At 33.2% G+C, this 19,231-nt stretch overlaps 1 protein-coding gene and 1 long non-coding RNA gene across 2 annotated transcripts; both read left to right on the forward strand.

The window, feature by feature from the left end:
• The first annotated feature begins 10,020 nt into the window (after nt 1-10,020).
• Nucleotides 10,021-11,165, forward strand: LOC120349877. Its single transcript, XR_005570479.1, has 2 exons — nt 10,021-10,364; nt 11,119-11,165. It is a non-coding gene; the product is annotated as an uncharacterized LOC120349877 (long non-coding RNA).
• A 671-nt stretch (nt 11,166-11,836) lies between these two features.
• Nucleotides 11,837-18,099, forward strand: LOC111047393. Its single transcript, XM_039421204.1, has 4 exons — nt 11,837-11,917; nt 14,780-14,865; nt 17,104-17,236; nt 17,767-18,099. The coding sequence occupies exons 1-4, from the start codon at nt 11,905-11,907 to the stop codon at nt 17,853-17,855; spliced, it is 321 nt and encodes a 106-aa protein (XP_039277138.1). The 5' UTR covers nt 11,837-11,904; the 3' UTR covers nt 17,856-18,099.
• Nucleotides 18,100-19,231: the final 1,132 nt, after the last annotated feature.

Here is a 19,231-nt window from a genome sequence, read left to right on the forward strand (position 1 = left end):
AGAGGTGAAAACAGTGAAATAACAGTACTAACTGTGATGACGGAGAGAAAGACGGAGAAATACTGAGGTACTGTGTATTTATTCTACACACTGTTTGTTCAAGAATCCACCTTAAGCAGATTTTATTTAAACATGAATCTTTCTTTTTGATAGATTTGGCACACGGCTGGTAATGATGAGACTTGACAGAAAGATATTCTGATAATATTTTTTGTGGACAGGAAAGAATGGGGGAACATTGGATTCCCCATTCTTTGTATGGGAATTCAATTGAATGGGATTCCCAATTCATTGGATTCTTTGAATGGGATTCCCAATTCATTGGATTATTCATCGGATCATATGAATAATGACAATTTTATGTTGCAAAGATCAATCAATCAATGCTTCTTCTGTAGCCGTAGGTCTACGTTGCACATTATTTGAAATTGGAAAATATGAAGAAAGTTTCAATATTTCTGAGATTTTTGAATTTACTTTGTTGAAACATTGATATACATGCTTCATGCTTCATCACGGAAGTAGGAATAACCTCGTTCATTTGCTTCCATTTTTTATGATTCATTGTAGAAAAAGTGCCTTCATCTACTATTGGAATTTGAAACTGGAATTTATTCTTCCAAAAAATACATTACATTACAATATATTACAATATATAACTGAAAATAATGGAAAAATATTGTTTTAAACAACCCCTGAGTTACTACATTGTGGGGTCGTTCATGTTCCATATGCATTTTTTATTCTCTTGATTAGTATGGTTACAGTGTTAAACAAATATAAGAATTAAACAAAAATAAAACAGCTATACCGTGAATGAGTAACTATACCGTTACTCATTCACTTGACTATAAGAAGTTCTTCTTTCGAACATTTTTATATCCTCGATCTAATGTTCATGTGGATTTGAGTATATTCCATTCAAATTCAATAAAATTTAAATAATTTAATCTATGAATTATGCTCATTGAATCGTTCTTCAAGGTCAACCGTATGAGCTCATATAGCTCAATAATTGAGCGTTGCTTAATAATTAGAATAGAATGGAGAATAGGTGTGGTATAGACTGGAGACCACTTTTATGTTAGAAACATTTTATCAGTCTAGTCAATTAAACTGATGATTTGAATTAAATTGTGGTCAAATGTCATTGCAAAATTTTGCGTTTCTTTTTCCGATCCAATAATCAAAAAATCGTTTATTATAATACATACTCATAAGATCGAAATCGATTGTACGCAGATTATGAACGGATTTAGATATCGAATTCTGATTGACGTTTGTGCATTCCCAAGAACCGGACATAATCACGCTCCACGAATCATGAAACTCGATGACAAATTACGTCTCAAATTTGATGCCATCAATATTCATGCCTTCATCCACGACGCACTATACAAACGATAACTATTGGCATTGCAGTTATAATTGATCAGCAGCTGTGATTGAGGTGCTTCAAGTAATACGGAATATAATGTTGCCTGGATAATGTATGATGCGTGATAAATAAGTGATCAGCGTCAATAATGCACTGACTGCTGATCAGCATTAGTAGCCTGGATTAATGTGGAGGAAGACAGAGGGATCGGTTTGGGGTCCTGTGGGAAAAGACCCCACCTGTTTGAGCTTCCTCCCTCACTTAGCGGACTAGACGTTAGTGACCGGTCTGTGCCGTGCCGTGCTGTGCCGCCGGTCAGTCGCTGGACGGTGCGGTAATTGATGCGATTGATTTGTCCGATTAGCACACGGGGCGGTTGCGGTGGACGCTTGCATACATTGACGGACCACTACCACCGCATCTACCATGGTTTGCAAATGACGAGCGTCTCGCCTAAACTCGCAAATACTTCACTCGAAGGTGGTTTATAATAATTATTATAATGTTGCGCAACTTTATAATATGCTTTGTCATATTACTGGTGAATGTGGTTGAAACATTTCTAGTTGTCAGGTTGCTAGCTGAGTTTATTATAATTAAGTAGATAACTTTTTTGTAATAGTATGACCAATATATTATAAATTGCTATTTTATAATAGTATGACCAATACTTTTCATGAGGAATAAATATATAAATATGAGAAATAATAGATAATGTTCAAGTACAAAGTGAGAGGCTCAAAAAGTCACTATTATCAATCTTCGCGGAAAAAATCTACAAATGTTAACTAAAATTTCAAAAAGAGAAAAAATTATTAACTGAAGACTACTCATATCCACCTATTTTGTATTGTTTTCTCATCTTATTTCAAATTAGTATGAATCTTATTGTCGTTCATGCTAACAATTTTCTCAGATGTTATATTGAAGTTACTGTACGAGTAGCAAAGATTTCTCAGAACATCTCACTCAAACAATATCACATTCATAATGAATATCAAGTACACAATACATTTTTATAATATTTCACAATATTCCCTGATCATTCCGATCCAGATAGTAATTCAATTAAACATGATAATTCACCAGTTTATCAAAGATATTCGATTCATTAATTCAAAATATCGATATTTGGCTTTTCGCAACAAGTGCATTGTGAGCTTCTGGCAGCTTCAAAAACAAGTTTGATACTCAGAAATATTAGCAGTCGAAAGCAAATTGAAACAAGAAGTTATGGTGATGACATGCGATGATGAAGAAGAGGACAGCGTGCATTTCAACCGGAAGTTACAAGACAAAGCGATTGAAGTGGAAAGCACTCACTCGATCTGTGCGAGGAAATCCAAAGCTGCTTGGAAGTGATAGAATAACTGTGATGAAGAAATGAAGGAAGGGTCGATGATGAAGGATGCTGGGTAAGAAGACGTCTCCAATGACTAACCAAACAAATAACTGTTTGCAGTTAGCTAGGAAAAGCTTTTAATTAACTTCAATTACTTAGATTACACACCCTTTTGCTGGGGCGGTGTCTCACTTTCGGAGCTGCATTCCTGGGGGAAAGCAAACATCGACAAAAGCTTTAGCCGAATTGACTAATAAGCAAATAAATACAAACGAACAAAACGACGACGATGACGAGTATTTTCGGGATGACAGTCATCAGCCGCTGACTTCACATACATTAACGGCTCTCGAGTTGGGCGGGCTGTTTGAATTCGCCTCTCTCCTCAGCCAACAGATCCATCTGGTGAACAACAATCGAACTTTATCACATCAAAAAGAGTTGACTCACCTCCAAACTTCTTACCCCACTCCAACGCAATCACTTCAACATTCTTTTCCCCCCCACTGTTTGCATTGAAAAGTAAATTATAGAAGGCTTAATTAGAATATCGCTCATCACTCCTCCCCTACCCATCATCTTATCAAGGATGTTTTTCACTTCTTCTAAATAGTTGTTGCTCTCAGACTTTGAGAGTCTTCTTAGAGTTTTAAACGTAAGTTTGTATTGAACGAACCTGGATCAATAAGGACTGAACAGAGTTTTGTGGCTCAAATTATCAAATTACTGATGCATAGAGACGTCACTGATTCGATTTGCTTTGCCCTAGAAAGAAAGAGTCGATTGAAAAACTTCTCAAAGTCCTTCTAGATCTGTATTGACAGAGATCTCTTCCAGATTGGAGGAAGTTAAGTGATTGAAGATTGGAGTGTCAACGTAGGTTTGGTGGTAGGGAAGTAATGGCTTTTAATTGAAAAACAGTTCATTCAGAACGTTCTGAAAAGATTAAAAATATTATATTATCACAATTAATACCAAGTCGTATGTGTAATCAACCATGAAGAATAGAATAAAACTGTGAATTTTTAATATAAAACTTCCAAAACTCTTTCATTGAAGAATAGGGCTGCTTCGTTGATTTCCTCTGTTCAGTCGCTTGCTGCAATTAATACTGCTACACATTTTTGCATGATCTTTAATCCTCTATTCATAATGTGTTCAGATATTTATCTAAAAATAATATTAATGGTGACTGATTCAAAATTGAAAATGTAAGAGAATACATTGAATTGATACGATCTCCAATTGGTAAATTATTCTAATTATAATATTTAATATTGTATTGTTATTTATAATATATCCATCGTAGTCCGTATCAATTGACTTCACAGTTATTATTCCAATAAGTTTGTTTGATGAGTCTGTTTTATTCAAGTAATAGTCACGTCATGTCGGTTTAGCTTCGTGCCGCTCGTACAAAGACGTCAAAGGCGGGGTGCTGCGCCAGCACAGATGTCCCAAATCAGAATTACTTTGTCATGCGTAACATGTTGAGTGCGACGTGAGCATGATCGGCAGAGATATTGCCCGAAAACGCGCAATAAATCGAGCGACGAGAACGTTTGAAGCAGTTGTCGAGCGGCAGATTATTGAGATTGCCGTCGCGTCTTGCAGATGGCGAGAAGCAGTATGAAGAGGCTATAAAGACAAGTTCAAGACGGAGAGCTCGGTTTCAGCGTTCAGCGATCGGCAGCGGGAAGTAAAGTTGCTGGCCTGGCTGGAAAGTGGGCTGCGACTGCCGCTAATATCCCCGGAATACATCACACCGGGCCGACATTTATTAGGTTATCCCTGCGTCATGTGTGTTGGGAGCCTCTGCCCTACCCTCTAACAAATTCCTCCACTAACTCACTTCTGCCGCGCTCACAGTGCATAAATTGCGTCAACCCTCCATCGCCTACACTCAATACCCTATCACTCGACTAATGTGCTCCACATTGCTCTCCACAGCATTCGAATAGTTTCATTAATTTATATGTGTGCGCTGTGAAGTAATAACTGTAACACATTTCACCCTTTCCACATTGAATTGCAAGATCCTATTTGCTAACTCATTGGAAACCTTTGAAAGTGACTCTTTGAAATCGAATACAGTACTGACTCAATTTTCGGGTACTCTACAGTAGTTGAGTTTCTCATTCACTCCTTGGTTCTATAACTATCCCCTACATATACCAGGGGATAGGACCTACTACGTAGGCTCTATACCACAACCTACTTCAGTATTGTAATATCGTGATATTCAATACTTCATATACTGTACCAAGTAATACCAATATAATATGAACTTGAAAAACTGAAACTAATATCATAGCTACAATACTCATTATATATTTTGTAGCATCGGACGGTTTCTATTTCTTCGACCATCAGCATTTGACGTGGAAAATAATCTAATGTTGTTGATGAACACTCTGTGAACTTTTATAATGGTAAAGTGAGATGAATACCAGAATTGTTCGACTTTAACACTTCAATGATAATGTACTGTATTCTAAATTTTTTTGATCGATGAAATCGACAATTCGTGTTAGGAATATTTTATCATCCGTATTGATATTAAGATCAAGTATATCATCCATGACAATTCCATAATTGTCTCAACTGCCGCATTGCTAAAGATAATGATCATCCAATTAGATAAATTTTTAAGGGTTGAATGAAACTTTCCATGACTCTCGAAGAGCGAGAATCAAATTAACAGGCAACTCATATGTGCAGGTATCAGTCAATTTTGAGACGTTTTATTAATAGCCAACTCTGCAATCTACCTCACCCTGCTAAATAATTATAACCGATACCGTGATACTAATCAGGTATTCTCAATAGTCCCTATAAACATCGACATGTTGGAAATCGACATTTATAAACATCAAAATGTTGAAAAAGTAGAACGTTTTCCGCCGGTACTGTTGTCGTTGAAGTCAAGTAGGGGAGAATGTGTTCCACCAGTTTTGACAACAATATTTGGCAACTCGTGAACCTATTATCAAGTTCACGAGCCCAGCATGATTTCTGATTCGAGTTTTTTCATGTATAGCTCCATTCAATTCTTAGCCGTTCAAAAGTTGACATTCTCAAAACTTTTAATGAGGTGTCTCCAACTTACCACATTGTCAACTAGAATAAGTCAGCTGCAGTTATACGCTAAGCTTCCCTTATTGGTTCCATTTCCTGGGTGCTCACACTGATGAATAAGTTGGCACGCTCTCTAGAGAGCGTAAGTTGTTCTTCATATATATGGATATTTATTCTCACAGCTCGCACCAGAAAACTTTCATTTGTCAAATTAGGAAACGCTGAAAATATGAAACTACTCGATTCCAGTCGGCTAACTCAACCTATTCAAAATTAGTCTTTCCTCCTCCCAATTATTACAATGAAGTCAACTTTCCCAATTTGGAAGTTATTTCTTCAAGTCTTCTCCAATTCTTTGTTGACGAATAAGTTATACATGTTACCTCTAATCATTTCAAGCTCTTACATTATAAAAAAAATTGACAGCGTGTAGTTGAAATTTTATTTTCTAAAGAATTCTAAAAATTAATGATTCCCTATCGAAACAGAGATTAAAAGCTGTTGAAAGGTGAAAAAGTTGAATTTTTTTTATTCACGATTTTTTACTGTGAAATCCCAGGAAACTCCCACCACAGTCACAGAAAAGAATTGTTCATATTTCTACTGTTGGTTTTTTGACTTTGATCTATCCGAATGTAGTCTAACGTTCTTACAATAGAATTCAATGAGTAATCAATGAGTAATGATAAAAGTTGATTTTATCTCAGTTTGACTTTGAAAATGGTTGACCAAAATTCATTCACAGGTTATTAAATGGATCACATCTCATTGTCATTCTTATTCATATTGGATAAGTTTCTTAGGCCAAATGAAAATTTATATGAATGCAGTTTATTATATAATATATTCATGGACTTGCAAATTGATTCAGTAATATTCGTTTAAGTTATTTCTCTCAAAATAATTTGATAAATACTGAATCATTCATATTTCGAGATGAAAATAACTCATAAATCGCAATTCTATATAATATCAAAGATCAATTCAATATGGATTATTTTGTTATTAATGCGAGCTGGAGTCTAATCTAAGATTCTTATTCAAATCAACCTAGATGAACTGGTTGTGCAAGTCAAAATAAGATAGCTCCAAATCAAAATCAATGCACTATTCTTAATCTTTCATCAGAAAGTAATTAAATTTGCAGAATAAGAAGCTGTCAAGGTAATGATTATAATATAGTGAATGTTACTAACATATGAATGAATGGTGAAGATGGAAGTGAATTACCGTATTCCTATGTTTCCAGCAAGAAGAAAATATTCATGGGTCGTTATCTCTTGGAGTTTATTCCTTCTGACAGTGACTCATGAGGGTTGATGGAATTTTTTGCAAATTTTAAATCTAAGATCCAGCTACAGAAAGCGAGCTCTAATGATATTTCCTTGCAGCAGATAGCTTTCTTGGGTCATTATTACTGGAAAGTGTCTCATGAAGGGATTATTAATTTCAACTTAGATAGGAGGAACGGAGCAAAGGCTCCGTTGGAGAAAGGAGAAAGGCTAGCGATGCTCTTTTCTGCCGATTCTAATTAAAGTTTTTATGGGTCCATTTCTCGCTCCTTCTGCGTAGTTTTTGCGTCGCAGGATATTTGGGGAGTACTGTTTATGATCAGGGGGGAACAGGGGCCAAATGTTGCGCAGAATTTCTGGGAGCAAAGGGGGGACCGCGTTTATGACGTCACCGCCAACCAATAGAAGAGTACTACGCCGTACCCAAGCCGCCCCCACGAGGGGGGACCGCCCCCTGTGCCCTCGGCTAGGGCGTGTGATTTTTAGACCGTGCCGATGCTGGTCCGGCGCAGTCACCCCTTTCCCGGCCCCTTTTCGTGGCCAAACTACAATCGATTGCGTTTGGGGATGCACACTCGGCTTTTCGGGCCAACCCCACCCTTCAGATCCACCCCGATAAATAAATTAAGTCAACGTCAAATTCAAATGAATCCTCATGAACTTAACCCTGCGATCTGCAGTCGAACCAATAAAAAAAAGCACAGGATTAAATCCAGCGTGAGAATTTACAGACCGATCGAAGCAGCGGATTTGGATCCCGTTCTAAAAAGACCTTACTGCCTCGTTATTGCCCGATGCTTATCCCCAGGCCCTAACTTCTTACTTCTCAAGAATCGGCCCTGTTTATATTACTCATTCAACATTGCATTATTCACTCGGCCTCGTACACTGATTCTATTCCCCCAATAAAAATCGTTCTCTTCGACAGCGGACGCGAAAAAAATCACTTTTACATCTCTCTAAAATGAAAAGCGGATTTTTCTTGAGTATAATTCGATTGTTAAATCACTTCCACAACCTTTCCATTTCTTTCATTCACCATTCGTCTTTCTTTTCGTTTCCAATTCATTCAGAGTGTTACTAATCCATTGAGTACAATGATTACGATATCAATTTACTGTGAAATTACAATGAGAAAAACTTTTTTTTCTGAAAACCTCAGAGATGAGGAAGTGCTCAGAGCTGGAGTCTTTCACACTTCACTTGAGAGAATACCCTTTTTCGCCAAACACTATGATTATGATCAACAGCACATTCCATCTATGAATTATTATATATTATACCACTCACCATTTTGGAAGTAGATTGTCAATATAATCAATTATTGATTGAGAATGGAAAATATATTTTCCCATACAAAATTCTTCTTGCTAGACAACATTCTTCATAAAGATAAAAGCTGGATTCAAGCTAGTGTTTCTCAGAACGCCGCAGATATATAAGGTTTTATATAATAAATTATCTCTCACTTATTCGATTGTAGCATTACATACAAATTACAATTACAATCTTCTTTTATTTTTGCAATCAACAATAAAAATGTTATCGATTATCGATGAAAGGTCAGGAAAATCCAGTTCTCGGTCAGCGCAAAAGTTGAGAACTACGTTCATTTTGGAAAAAAATATTAGGAATAGATACAATCTATTTAAATTACGCCGAATTGAATACCATGGAACTAATAATCTAAAATTGATAGAGTTTGGGAAGCTATTATAATCTTGACCATTCACAGAATGTATATATACGTGATCGTGTCGGAATAATGACATGATACATTTTGAGAGAAAGCAATGAATTTCAATTTGAAAATCTGGGATGGCAGTCTTGAATCATTGTTTTCAAAAACCGATTGCGTTGAAATAAGAGTTGACTCTCAAAACAACACTGATCTGAGCAATGTTGTAATGTACAGTTGTTTAATTATGGAATAAAGATTGACTGATATCTGATGACGATACCACTAGTAGTATTGAATCTTTTCGCACCATTGAAATATTCAATTAGGAGAAGAAAAGTTATAATGTTACTATTTCATAATAAAAATGTTCTGATAACCGATTAGCGACTGGATTATGAATTTTTTATTGATACCATACTGATAAATTATTTTGACTGGCAGTATTTTGAAGGCCTTATTAATAAACAAGCAGTGCTCCATTCGAGTCTGGCTTTTGACCTTTCGACGATTACAACAACAAACTAGTGATATCAATTGGGATAGGGAAAACCCGTCTTTAGAATGATCGTACCGATGTTTTGAGAGAGTGTGATTGTGATAGAAAGTTTTCAAATCTCACTTGAACTATGTACATAACCGTCGTTATCATGTTGATTGCAATGCGATTTCTTTGTTTTCCCCGAGAACTAATTGGCCAAGAATAATGGTTAATCACGTATATTAATCACATAATATGATGATAATTCAAAAAAACTTTATATTTTTTCAATATTCCAAAATATACAATTCATGGGTTCCAGAGATTTGGGTTTTAACTTACGGAGAAGTTAAAATTGGAGATAACGACAAGCATGCGATCCTCTAGGATCAAAACTTCCCAATTACTAAAATTACCAACAATATACTAACTTTTTCAAGGCGATGCGAGCCTATCATAGTGCGTTTATAATAAAATATGATAGCGAAAGTGGGGAACACGACAATTAATTTCAGAACATCTTATCATCTCTTTTTCCAATCAAATATATTGAATGTGATTCATTATGGGATATGTGTTTCTTCTAATGGTTTATCGTATTCAGGATCAAAACTTCCCAATTACTAAAATTACTAACAATATACTAACTTTTTCAAGGCGATACGAGCCTATCATAGTGCGTTTATAATAAAATATGATAGCGAAAGTGGGGAACACGACAATTAATTTCAGAACGTCTTATCATCTCTTTCTCCCAATCAAATATACTGAATGTGATTCATTATGCGATATGTGTTTCTTCTAATGGTTTATCGTATTCATTTTGGCGCTAATTAATTCATTTACACATAATCTTTCCTCTAGCAGACAAAAATTCTTGGTATAAACAAAAAGACTACGACAAAATCTCTCAATTGAATTCTCAGTCGCTTTTCCTTGTAGATCCATTATCATCAATCGCCAACGCTCAAAAAACCAGTTCTAGCTCAGTGTAGATTGAGCTCTGTTCACGTTCAGTTGCAATTTCTCTGTGCAAGTTGAGTTGTGCTTTTGCGTTTCAAACAAAAGTCTGCATTCGGATCCATTGCATCGCTATTCCTCCAAATAGAGAGCAGGTGAGTGAAGCATTGATAATTAGTAGGTTGATCTGTATTCAGTTTAAAAATGGACTATTTAATTTTCTTCAAATGGATTTTCAATTTAAAATGATTTTACTGGAATTATCAGTTTTAAAGGGACTTCAAGGGATATTTGCCTTGTTAGCTATATATCAAATATATCGGTTCAAAATTTATTATGTAGTTGAAATAGAAACATAATATAATTATTATCAAATTCATTCATATGATTCCATATGAACTTATATTCTGATTGAATAATTTTTTTACTGAATTTATGCTCCATGAGTACAGTAGGTGAGGCAAAAACACCGGCAAAAGGAAGATTTCTTGTGTGCCAGTGTGAGTCGTAAAATCAGCCTAATCAGAACGATATATAAACTTGTATTTAGCATAATTATGTAGTGTTCAAACAATACTATTGGATTAATAGTAAATTAATATTAGAAAAAACTGAAGGACAAATCAGTCCTGAGCTCCATAGCTATAAAACTATAAAAATATAACTAAAGTGTTTCAAACTACCATCAAATAGATTTTCTACAAAGCTTAAATTCTTTTGTCAACACTCACATAATATATATGAGTGAGGGTTTAGGGTGAGTTGAAATGTGATATAGGATTTCTAAAAATACTTGTTTGAAATAATCACTAATTGAGTCAAGAGAAATTGAGTGGAATTCTTCACCTGATCAAATAAATAAATTTATAGATGAATTATTGAGTCTTTATTATGATTTTTTTTCTATAGCAGAATGGTTGCGATCCAGATCCAAGAAAATGTATCAAAGTGCACCCCAAGAACAGGCACGTTGTTCATTGGATGGTTCAAATTTGTAAGTAGTTCTTCTTCAAGTTACCTAGCACTCATCTCTTCATTTTCATTTCTTCTCATATTCTGAATTCATTCAATATAGCCTACGACAGAGCTATCATAATGAATATTAGTTTCTTGGCAGTATTGAATAACTTTTTGGTGATAGAACATTCTGTTTTGTTTACGAGGAACCAACTCAGAAACAATTTCCAGTTTCAAGTGAAATTGACGAATGGAATCACTTCGATAAATTTTGATGAATATACTGTAGATGAAAATATTCTTGATGCACTTAGTATTGGTTCAGAATTATTTCACATTAGATATTACTGGAAAACAACTTTCATCAAAATGCAAAAGTAAAAACTACTATCGTGAATTATCAACTGTACTCAGCTCATCATTACCTAATCATTGCTCATCATTAGATCATCATTGCTACAAAGCTTAAATTCTTTTGTCAACACTCACATAATATATATGAGTGAGGGTTTAGGGTGAGTTGAAATGTGATATAGGATTTCTAAAAATACTTGTTTGAAATAATCACTAATTGAGTCAAGAGAAATTGAGTGGAATTCTTCACCTGATCAAATAAATAAATTTATAGATGAATTATTGAGTCTTTATTATGATTTTTTTCTATAGCAGAATGGTTGCGATCCAGATCCAAGAAAATGTATCAAAGTGCACCCCAAGAACAGGCACGTTGTTCATTGGATGGTTCAAATTTGTAAGTAGTTCTTCTTCAAGTTACCTAGCACTCATCTCTTCATTTTCATTTCTTCTCATATTCTGAATTCATTCAATATAGCCTACGACAGAGCTATCATAATGAATATTAGTTTCTTGGCAGTATTGAATAACTTTTTGGTGATAGAACATTCTGTTTTGTTTACGAGGAACCAACTCAGAAACAATTTCCAGTTTCAAGTGAAATTGACGAATGGAATCACTTCGATAAATTTTGATGAATATACTGTAGATGAAAATATTCTTGATGCGCACTTAGTATTGGTTCAGAATTATTTCACATTGGATATTACTGGAAAACAACTTTCATCAAAATGCAAAAGTAAAAACTACTATTGTGAATTATTAACTGTACTCAGCTCATCATTACCTAATCATTGCTCATCATTAGATCATCATTGCTAAAAAGTTTAATTCGACCAGTAGTTTTTGGGTTATTGAGTATTTAAAGACCCGAAGTAGGCATATTCTGAAAATATCGAAAAATCGATAAATATCGAAAACTATAGATCGATGAGAATAAAGTTTACTGAACATTTTTTGTCAGAAATGTCGAGTAGATCTATAGGTGCGTACAGATATACGCGCCGCAAACATGAGCAATTCACTTTTAATCAGCTGATGCCAAGCTTTTTATATATGTATCTTACCGTTTCTGTAAAAATACAGATATGGTCAGCTGATTAAAAGTGGATTGCTCATGTTCGCGGCGCGTATATCTGTACTCACCTTATGGTCAACGGCTGTTACAACCTTGGTGAGACACTCTGTATATAATCGCAAAGCTGTTACATCAAGTTGAAGTACGTGAACTCACTACAAATACACATTAAAGAACTCAATACTCAATCTATTTTCCATCTCTATTCTAATTATTTTAATACTACAATTATTATTAATCATAACTGTTTATTCAATGATGTTTCTTTCGAAACATGTTGATTTCTTTCAATTTTTAATTATTTATTTCAATAATTGATCGAGCGAAGTGAGGTCTAAGATTCAAGTCGACGGTTTGGCATTTCTCTTAATGTTTAAATGTTAAATGTTTTAAATGTTTAAAGTTTAAATGTTTAAATGTTTAAATGTTAAATGTTTAAATTTTAAATGTTTAATGTTTAAATGTTTAAATGTTTTAAATGTTTAAATGTTTAAATGGTTAAATGTTTAAATGTTTAAATGTTTAAATGTTTAAATGTTTAAATTTTAAATGTTTAAATGTTTAAATGTTTAAATGTTTAAATGTTTAAATGTTTAAATGTTTAATGTTTAAAGTTTAAATGTTTAAATGTTTAAATGTTAAATGTTTTAAATGTTTAAATGTTTAATGTTTAAATGTTTAAATGTTTAAATGTTTAAATGTTCAAATGTTTTAAATGTTTACATGTTTAAATGTTTAAATGTTTAATGTTTAAATGTTTAAATTTTAAATGTTTAAATGTTTAAATGTTTAATGTTTAAATTTTAAATGTTTAAATGTTTAAATGTTTAAATGTTTAAATGTTTAAATGTTTAAATGTTTAAATGTTAAATGTTTAAATGTTTAAAGGTTTAAATGTTTAAATGTTTTAAATGTTTAAATGTTTAAATGTTTAAATGTTTAAATGTTTAAATGTTAAATGTTTAAATGTTTAAATGTTTAAATGTTTAAATGTTTAATGTTTAAATGTTTAAAGTTTAAATGTTTAAATGTTTAAATGGTTAAATGTTTAAATGTTTAAAGTTAAATGTTTAAATGTTTAAATGTTTAAATGTTTAATGTTTAAATGTTTAAATGTTTAAATGTTTAAATGTTTAAATGTTTAAATGTTTAAATGTTTAAATGTTTAAATGTTAAATGTTTAAATGTTTAAATGTTTAAATGTTTAAATGTTTAATGTTTGAATGTTTAAATGTTTAAATGTTTATATGTTGCGCATTTACGGCGAAACACGGTAATAGATTTTCATGAAATTTGACAGGTATGTTCCTTTTTTAATTGCGCGTCGACGTATATACAAGGTTTTTGGAAATTTTGCATTCCAAGGATAATATGAAAGGAAAAAGGAGCCTCCTCCATACGCCAATATTAGAGTAAAAATCAGACTATAGAATTATTCATCATAAATCAGCTGACAAGTGATTACACAGATGTGTGGAGAAGCCAGTCTATTGCTGTATTTCCATAAGTTCTATAGTTTCAATCAGGTACTTGTGGATGAGAATACTGCGTGAGGTCTACTGTTCACAGAACTACTAGTTATTGTGATGAAACATTTCAATCGGTTTGGACAATCATTGTTTGTTAAACATAAAATTACTGTTTTTCCAAACATTTTCAGTGTTTGCTGTGAAACATAAAAACTTGTTCTCCGCACTTACAATATTTTGATTGGTGACGCGTCCACGCGGGCAAATTATTGTTTGTTAAAGATAATAAAATTCACCCAAACTGTTCCAATAAACATGTTTGTCAAACATTTGTTCAGTATGGACTCGGCTTTACATTTAAGTGATATCAAAATAAAATTTACATTCACTTAAGTCATGAGAAATCTTTGTCAAATTTTACGTGGCTTAGAAACATAAAGCTAGAAATTATGCTCATATTCCTCTCAGTTTCTATGTGTTTCATGCTCTAGAATTCGTGCTTTAGCTCTAGGATTGTTTGGTCTAGCACCAGCCTGAGGAATCGCTCTTACTGTTACTACTGTTTTGTTTGTCACTATCATTTGTAATAATGCAAAGGAAAATTAATGATACCATACATATTTCATATTTCAATTCTCTAACCATCTAAAAAAAAATATAATATGCGTTTATTCTCCAGACATTGCAATTATCCTATATTTCTGTTTTTCAGATGCCTTTTCCATCTTGATTTTGATTATCTTCACTTTTGGAATAGGTGTTACTTTCCATGGATTGCTACTTGTTGGAGTTTATAGTGTGAGTGAACTTTTTTAATTATAGAATTTCAAGCGGAGAAACTTTCATAATATTATTATTAGATACTTGATGTCGATATCCTATTCGTTCACAGCTGTATGACAAAGGAAATTTTCTTATTATGACTCTTTGAATATTTAGCAACAATCTTCGATTTAAGTTATTGTCATACTTAACTTGGAAGTGCCCCATATTTTCTCTTAATTTTTTGAATGATGCTTCTTGGATTCTCAAATAAGATTAACACTATCCTGTTGTATTGGTAATAGTGATAATCATGGTGATTATTCCATGACCATGAAAAGAAAAAACTTCATAACTATTATTTGGTTTTTAATCCTTCTCAATTTAAAATTTGTAGCTCATGTATATTTTTGGACGAAAAGTGAACTTGTACTTTCAACAGTAGAAACATATCCTTTTTTCGGACGTGTTATTTATCATCAAAATTTGGGAATAGAATTTTTTTAATGTTGATATTTTTGTTGTATTTTTTGGGGAGATAAATTTGATCTGATATTATTCATCCTTGGATACAATTTTACAGATCGTATAGATATGATTGGGGAAGAACAACAGGCTTGGCCGAAGACTATTCTATTCCCAAATTTTGATAAAAAATAAAAATCGATATTATTTTTTTACTTTCCTTGCCCTATTACAATAGAAAAGGAAAGTATTGCTTTCCGAAAAAAATTAAGGTACCCAAATTTTTAAATTTCTATACGTTTCAAGGTCCCCTGAGTCCAAAAAAGTGGTTTTTGGGTATTGGTATGTATGTATGTATGTGTGTGTGTATGAGTGTATGTGCGTCTTTGTACACGATATCTCATCTCCCAATTAACGGAATGACTTGAAATTTGGAACTTGAGGTCCTTACAATATAAGGATCTGGCAAGAACAATTTCGATCAAATGCAATTGAAGATGGCGGCTAAAATGGCGAAAATGTTGTCAAAAACAGGGTTTTTCACGATTTTCTCAAAAACGGCTCCAATGATTTTGATCAAATTTGTACCTAAAATTGTCATCGATGAGCTCTATCAACTGCCATGAGTCTCATATCTGTGAAAATTTCAGGAGCTCCGCCTCAACTATACAAAGTTTGATTTTAGATTCCCAATAATCAGGTTTCAAATACAACCTAAACAAATTATTTTAAGTGGAAAAGATTGAGCATGGAGATCTCTACAATTAATGTTCGGTAATATTTTCACCTAAAATTGAAAATAAGCTCGAAATTCGAGAAAATTTGATTATTCAACTGGCAACTGTTTATTCTATTAAATCATTCACTATGAAGAGAAAGTAGACCTCGTGTGTCTCCAGCGTTATTGTCCTGTAACCAGCTGGCTCAGATCTTTGAATTAGTAGACTTGAGATGCGCCTGAACACTAGTTGTGTGGTGCACCACACCAGATTTTTTATCAAAATTTGGGAATAGAATAGTCTTTGGCCAAGCCTGTTGTTCTTTCTCAATTATATCTATATGATCTGTAAAATTGTATCCAAAAATGAATAATATCAAATCAAATTCATATAAAAAATACAACAAAAATATCAACATTTGAAAAACTATACATACTCAATTTTAAACTTAAATTCACTCAATTACATGAGAATAAAACAAACTCTAAAATGAATTTGACTTAATAATATAGAACTTAGAACAATGCTAGGTTTATGAATTAATAATGAGTTACTGTAATAATAAATAATAAAGGAAAAAGCTTACATATGCTACATAGACAATGCCTGTGCGTAATCTAGAGTTGAGTTTTGAGAGGAGTTGAGGTTTGAGTTGAATATTGAGAGTGTTATAGGAATATTTAAAAAGGGAATAAAGATTTTAAATCTTGAGTATTATTTATTAGAAGAAGGGCTAAAAAAATATTAAGATAAGGTTGAAGGTGCAGCAATTTTAAAGAAGCGGCGAACCAAAAATCTAACTCTTCGAAGTTTGAAGAGGATCACTAAATGAAAAAGTGTATATAAATAAATAATAAATAACTCCTCAACTGGAAAGAACTCCAAAAACCTGAAATCCTTTTGCTTATCTATAAGTGCAAATCAGCCTTACAATTGATACCTTCATGAACCCATATCTCGAAGTCCCATTGATCATTCTCAATGATCAATAATCATTCTCAATGAACTGACAATAAAGGGTTTGTAACAATAGAGAGCAGTGTCACCATCCAATATGTTATCTGCTGAAATATTGTTTCATTTGTTCCAGAATTGTGGTACACCAATCGCATATTGGTTAGCTCAACAGATAATGAGTATCATCTTGAATCTGACACTCCTAGTGTGTCTCGTAATCTACTCAAGGAATATCGTCTTCATGTTATTACAATCTGCAAGAATAGGTAAAGTTTCTGTAAATGATTCTATTTCTAATAACTTTGAATTCTTCTCATCATATTATAATAATTGCAAATCAGAAGACGGGTGGACAAGATGTGAAAGTGTAGGCCTAAATTTAATTGAAAGAATAACATCGAAAGTCACGCTGATTCAAAATAATAATCAGAGTTTTAAAAACAACGAATGAACCAATGATTGTTAAACTAGCCTAGCACTATCAACAGAAAATGCTTGTCTATAACGGTATCTTTTCTCTATTTCCTCTCTTCTCCTTTCCCTATCACTAGGGAAGCGCTTTATTACAATCTTCCCTGAACAAAACCCGATAAAATGAGAAACATCTTTCATGAGAATGCTGAAAATTTATCATCATTACAATCGAAATACACAGTTCTACAGTCTTGTTAGTTCTTTATTCTGTTTTCAGGTGATCTAGCCTAGTGAATGAAATTATTTTTGTTTCAATGATGTTGATAGTTTTTCTGCCATCATGAAGTATTCGCCATTGATCAAATGTTTTTTTCTTCTACAGCTTTCAGTTTGCATTGCGTTATGATTGTGAGTCGTCATCACCGTAGCCTGTACGGCAGTCTTGATGCCAAACCCATTGATGCTGTTTAATAATATCCTTTCACTCTATCAACTTACTACTATTGATCTACTTACGCCACTTGTATGTGAACTTTCCAGTAAAATACTTGATGAGGCGTAATATTCTCTCATGTTATTGGATGTATTATCTTCAATATATCTGTCATGCATAGATTATCCTCATCTATAATTATTCAATAAATATTGTGCTGTGAATATAATATTCAATAAATTAATGTATGGGCCATGAAATACAGTTTGTTTTCAAAGTAAATTGATATGCCATTTCTTTATATTTCAATACTTGTCATTTTCAATGTGATACTTTAAAGTTTATACTCTATACATGGGACAGAATGTGATAATCCATTCTGTTATCGAAGGTTTCTTTATAATTTGGTGGATGGCGAAAATCTTCCAATGAAAGGATTTCTACGACAAACTTCTACAATTGGAATACTTGAACCCAATTTGAAGGTTGAATTATATTTTATCATACAAATACATATTTCCGGAAAAAATAAGGGCTCCATCTAATAAAGGATGGGATCTTGATAGGAAATTGATAGAAAATTCACTCACATAGAATAACTAATAATTTTCAAATAAATTTATCTTCTAATGGCGAGAACAAAGCCAAATTTCTTCCCAAAACAATAAATTAATTTTCTCATAAATTCTTAATTTTTTCCAAATACATTATTCACTTCGGAAATCACTTATTCTATCCGTTCTATCACAAAAATGTGTACATTGTTCAGCATTATTTTCCCAGTAAATAACTACTAGTACTACTATCAGTATCTACAAGACTATACTCCTTCAAATTTTATAGGTTGTAACAGACAAAATTAGGACAAGTGAATAATTTATTGCGTCAGCTAACCATCCATCAAGCTGCCATAGAATCGATAATCTTGTTGAAGCTAACGTCTTTCCAATATGAAGACGGATGGATGATAGGGGGTGCAGCCAAACATGTGCTTCGTGTGAGAGTATGTTTGTGCATGAGTGTGAAGGAGTTTGTCTCCTCCTTGCACAACCACTATGATCGAAACAGGCGACAAGCACTAATTATTATCATGCCTGCTCCTCTACCTTTGATCACATTTTGTCAGCTCACACATCTCATAAAGCCAAACCAACTTGGAATGTCGTCGTGTAATGAATTGAACAAATATCAATCAAGCTGATATCCGCTGTTTGTACAAAAGCGTGCTTCACATGATGTGAAACGTAGATTGCGGACTATTGAAGTGAATCAGCTGAAATTGCAGCAAGAGTAAACTTTGCAACACTCAGCAATAAGTTGATTGGTATTACCTAAGACTTATTTTTGGTTATCTGATATCCTATTATATTAAGCGAGCAATTTCTGTTTATATCTCGTTATTTTTATATCAGGT

This window comes from Nilaparvata lugens, chromosome 2, assembly GCF_014356525.2.
Source record: "Nilaparvata lugens isolate BPH chromosome 2, ASM1435652v1, whole genome shotgun sequence".
Taxonomy (NCBI): Eukaryota; Metazoa; Arthropoda; class Insecta; order Hemiptera; family Delphacidae; genus Nilaparvata; species Nilaparvata lugens.

Coding starts and splice junctions, on each gene's coding strand:
- LOC111047393 (XM_039421204.1), top strand. Junction 14,866..17,103: donor TACTTGTTGGAGTTTATAGT/GTGAGTGAACTT, acceptor CATTTGTTCCAG/AATTGTGGTACACCAATCGC. Junction 17,237..17,766: donor ATTACAATCTGCAAGAATAG/GTAAAGTTTCTG, acceptor TTTCTTCTACAG/CTTTCAGTTTGCATTGCGTT.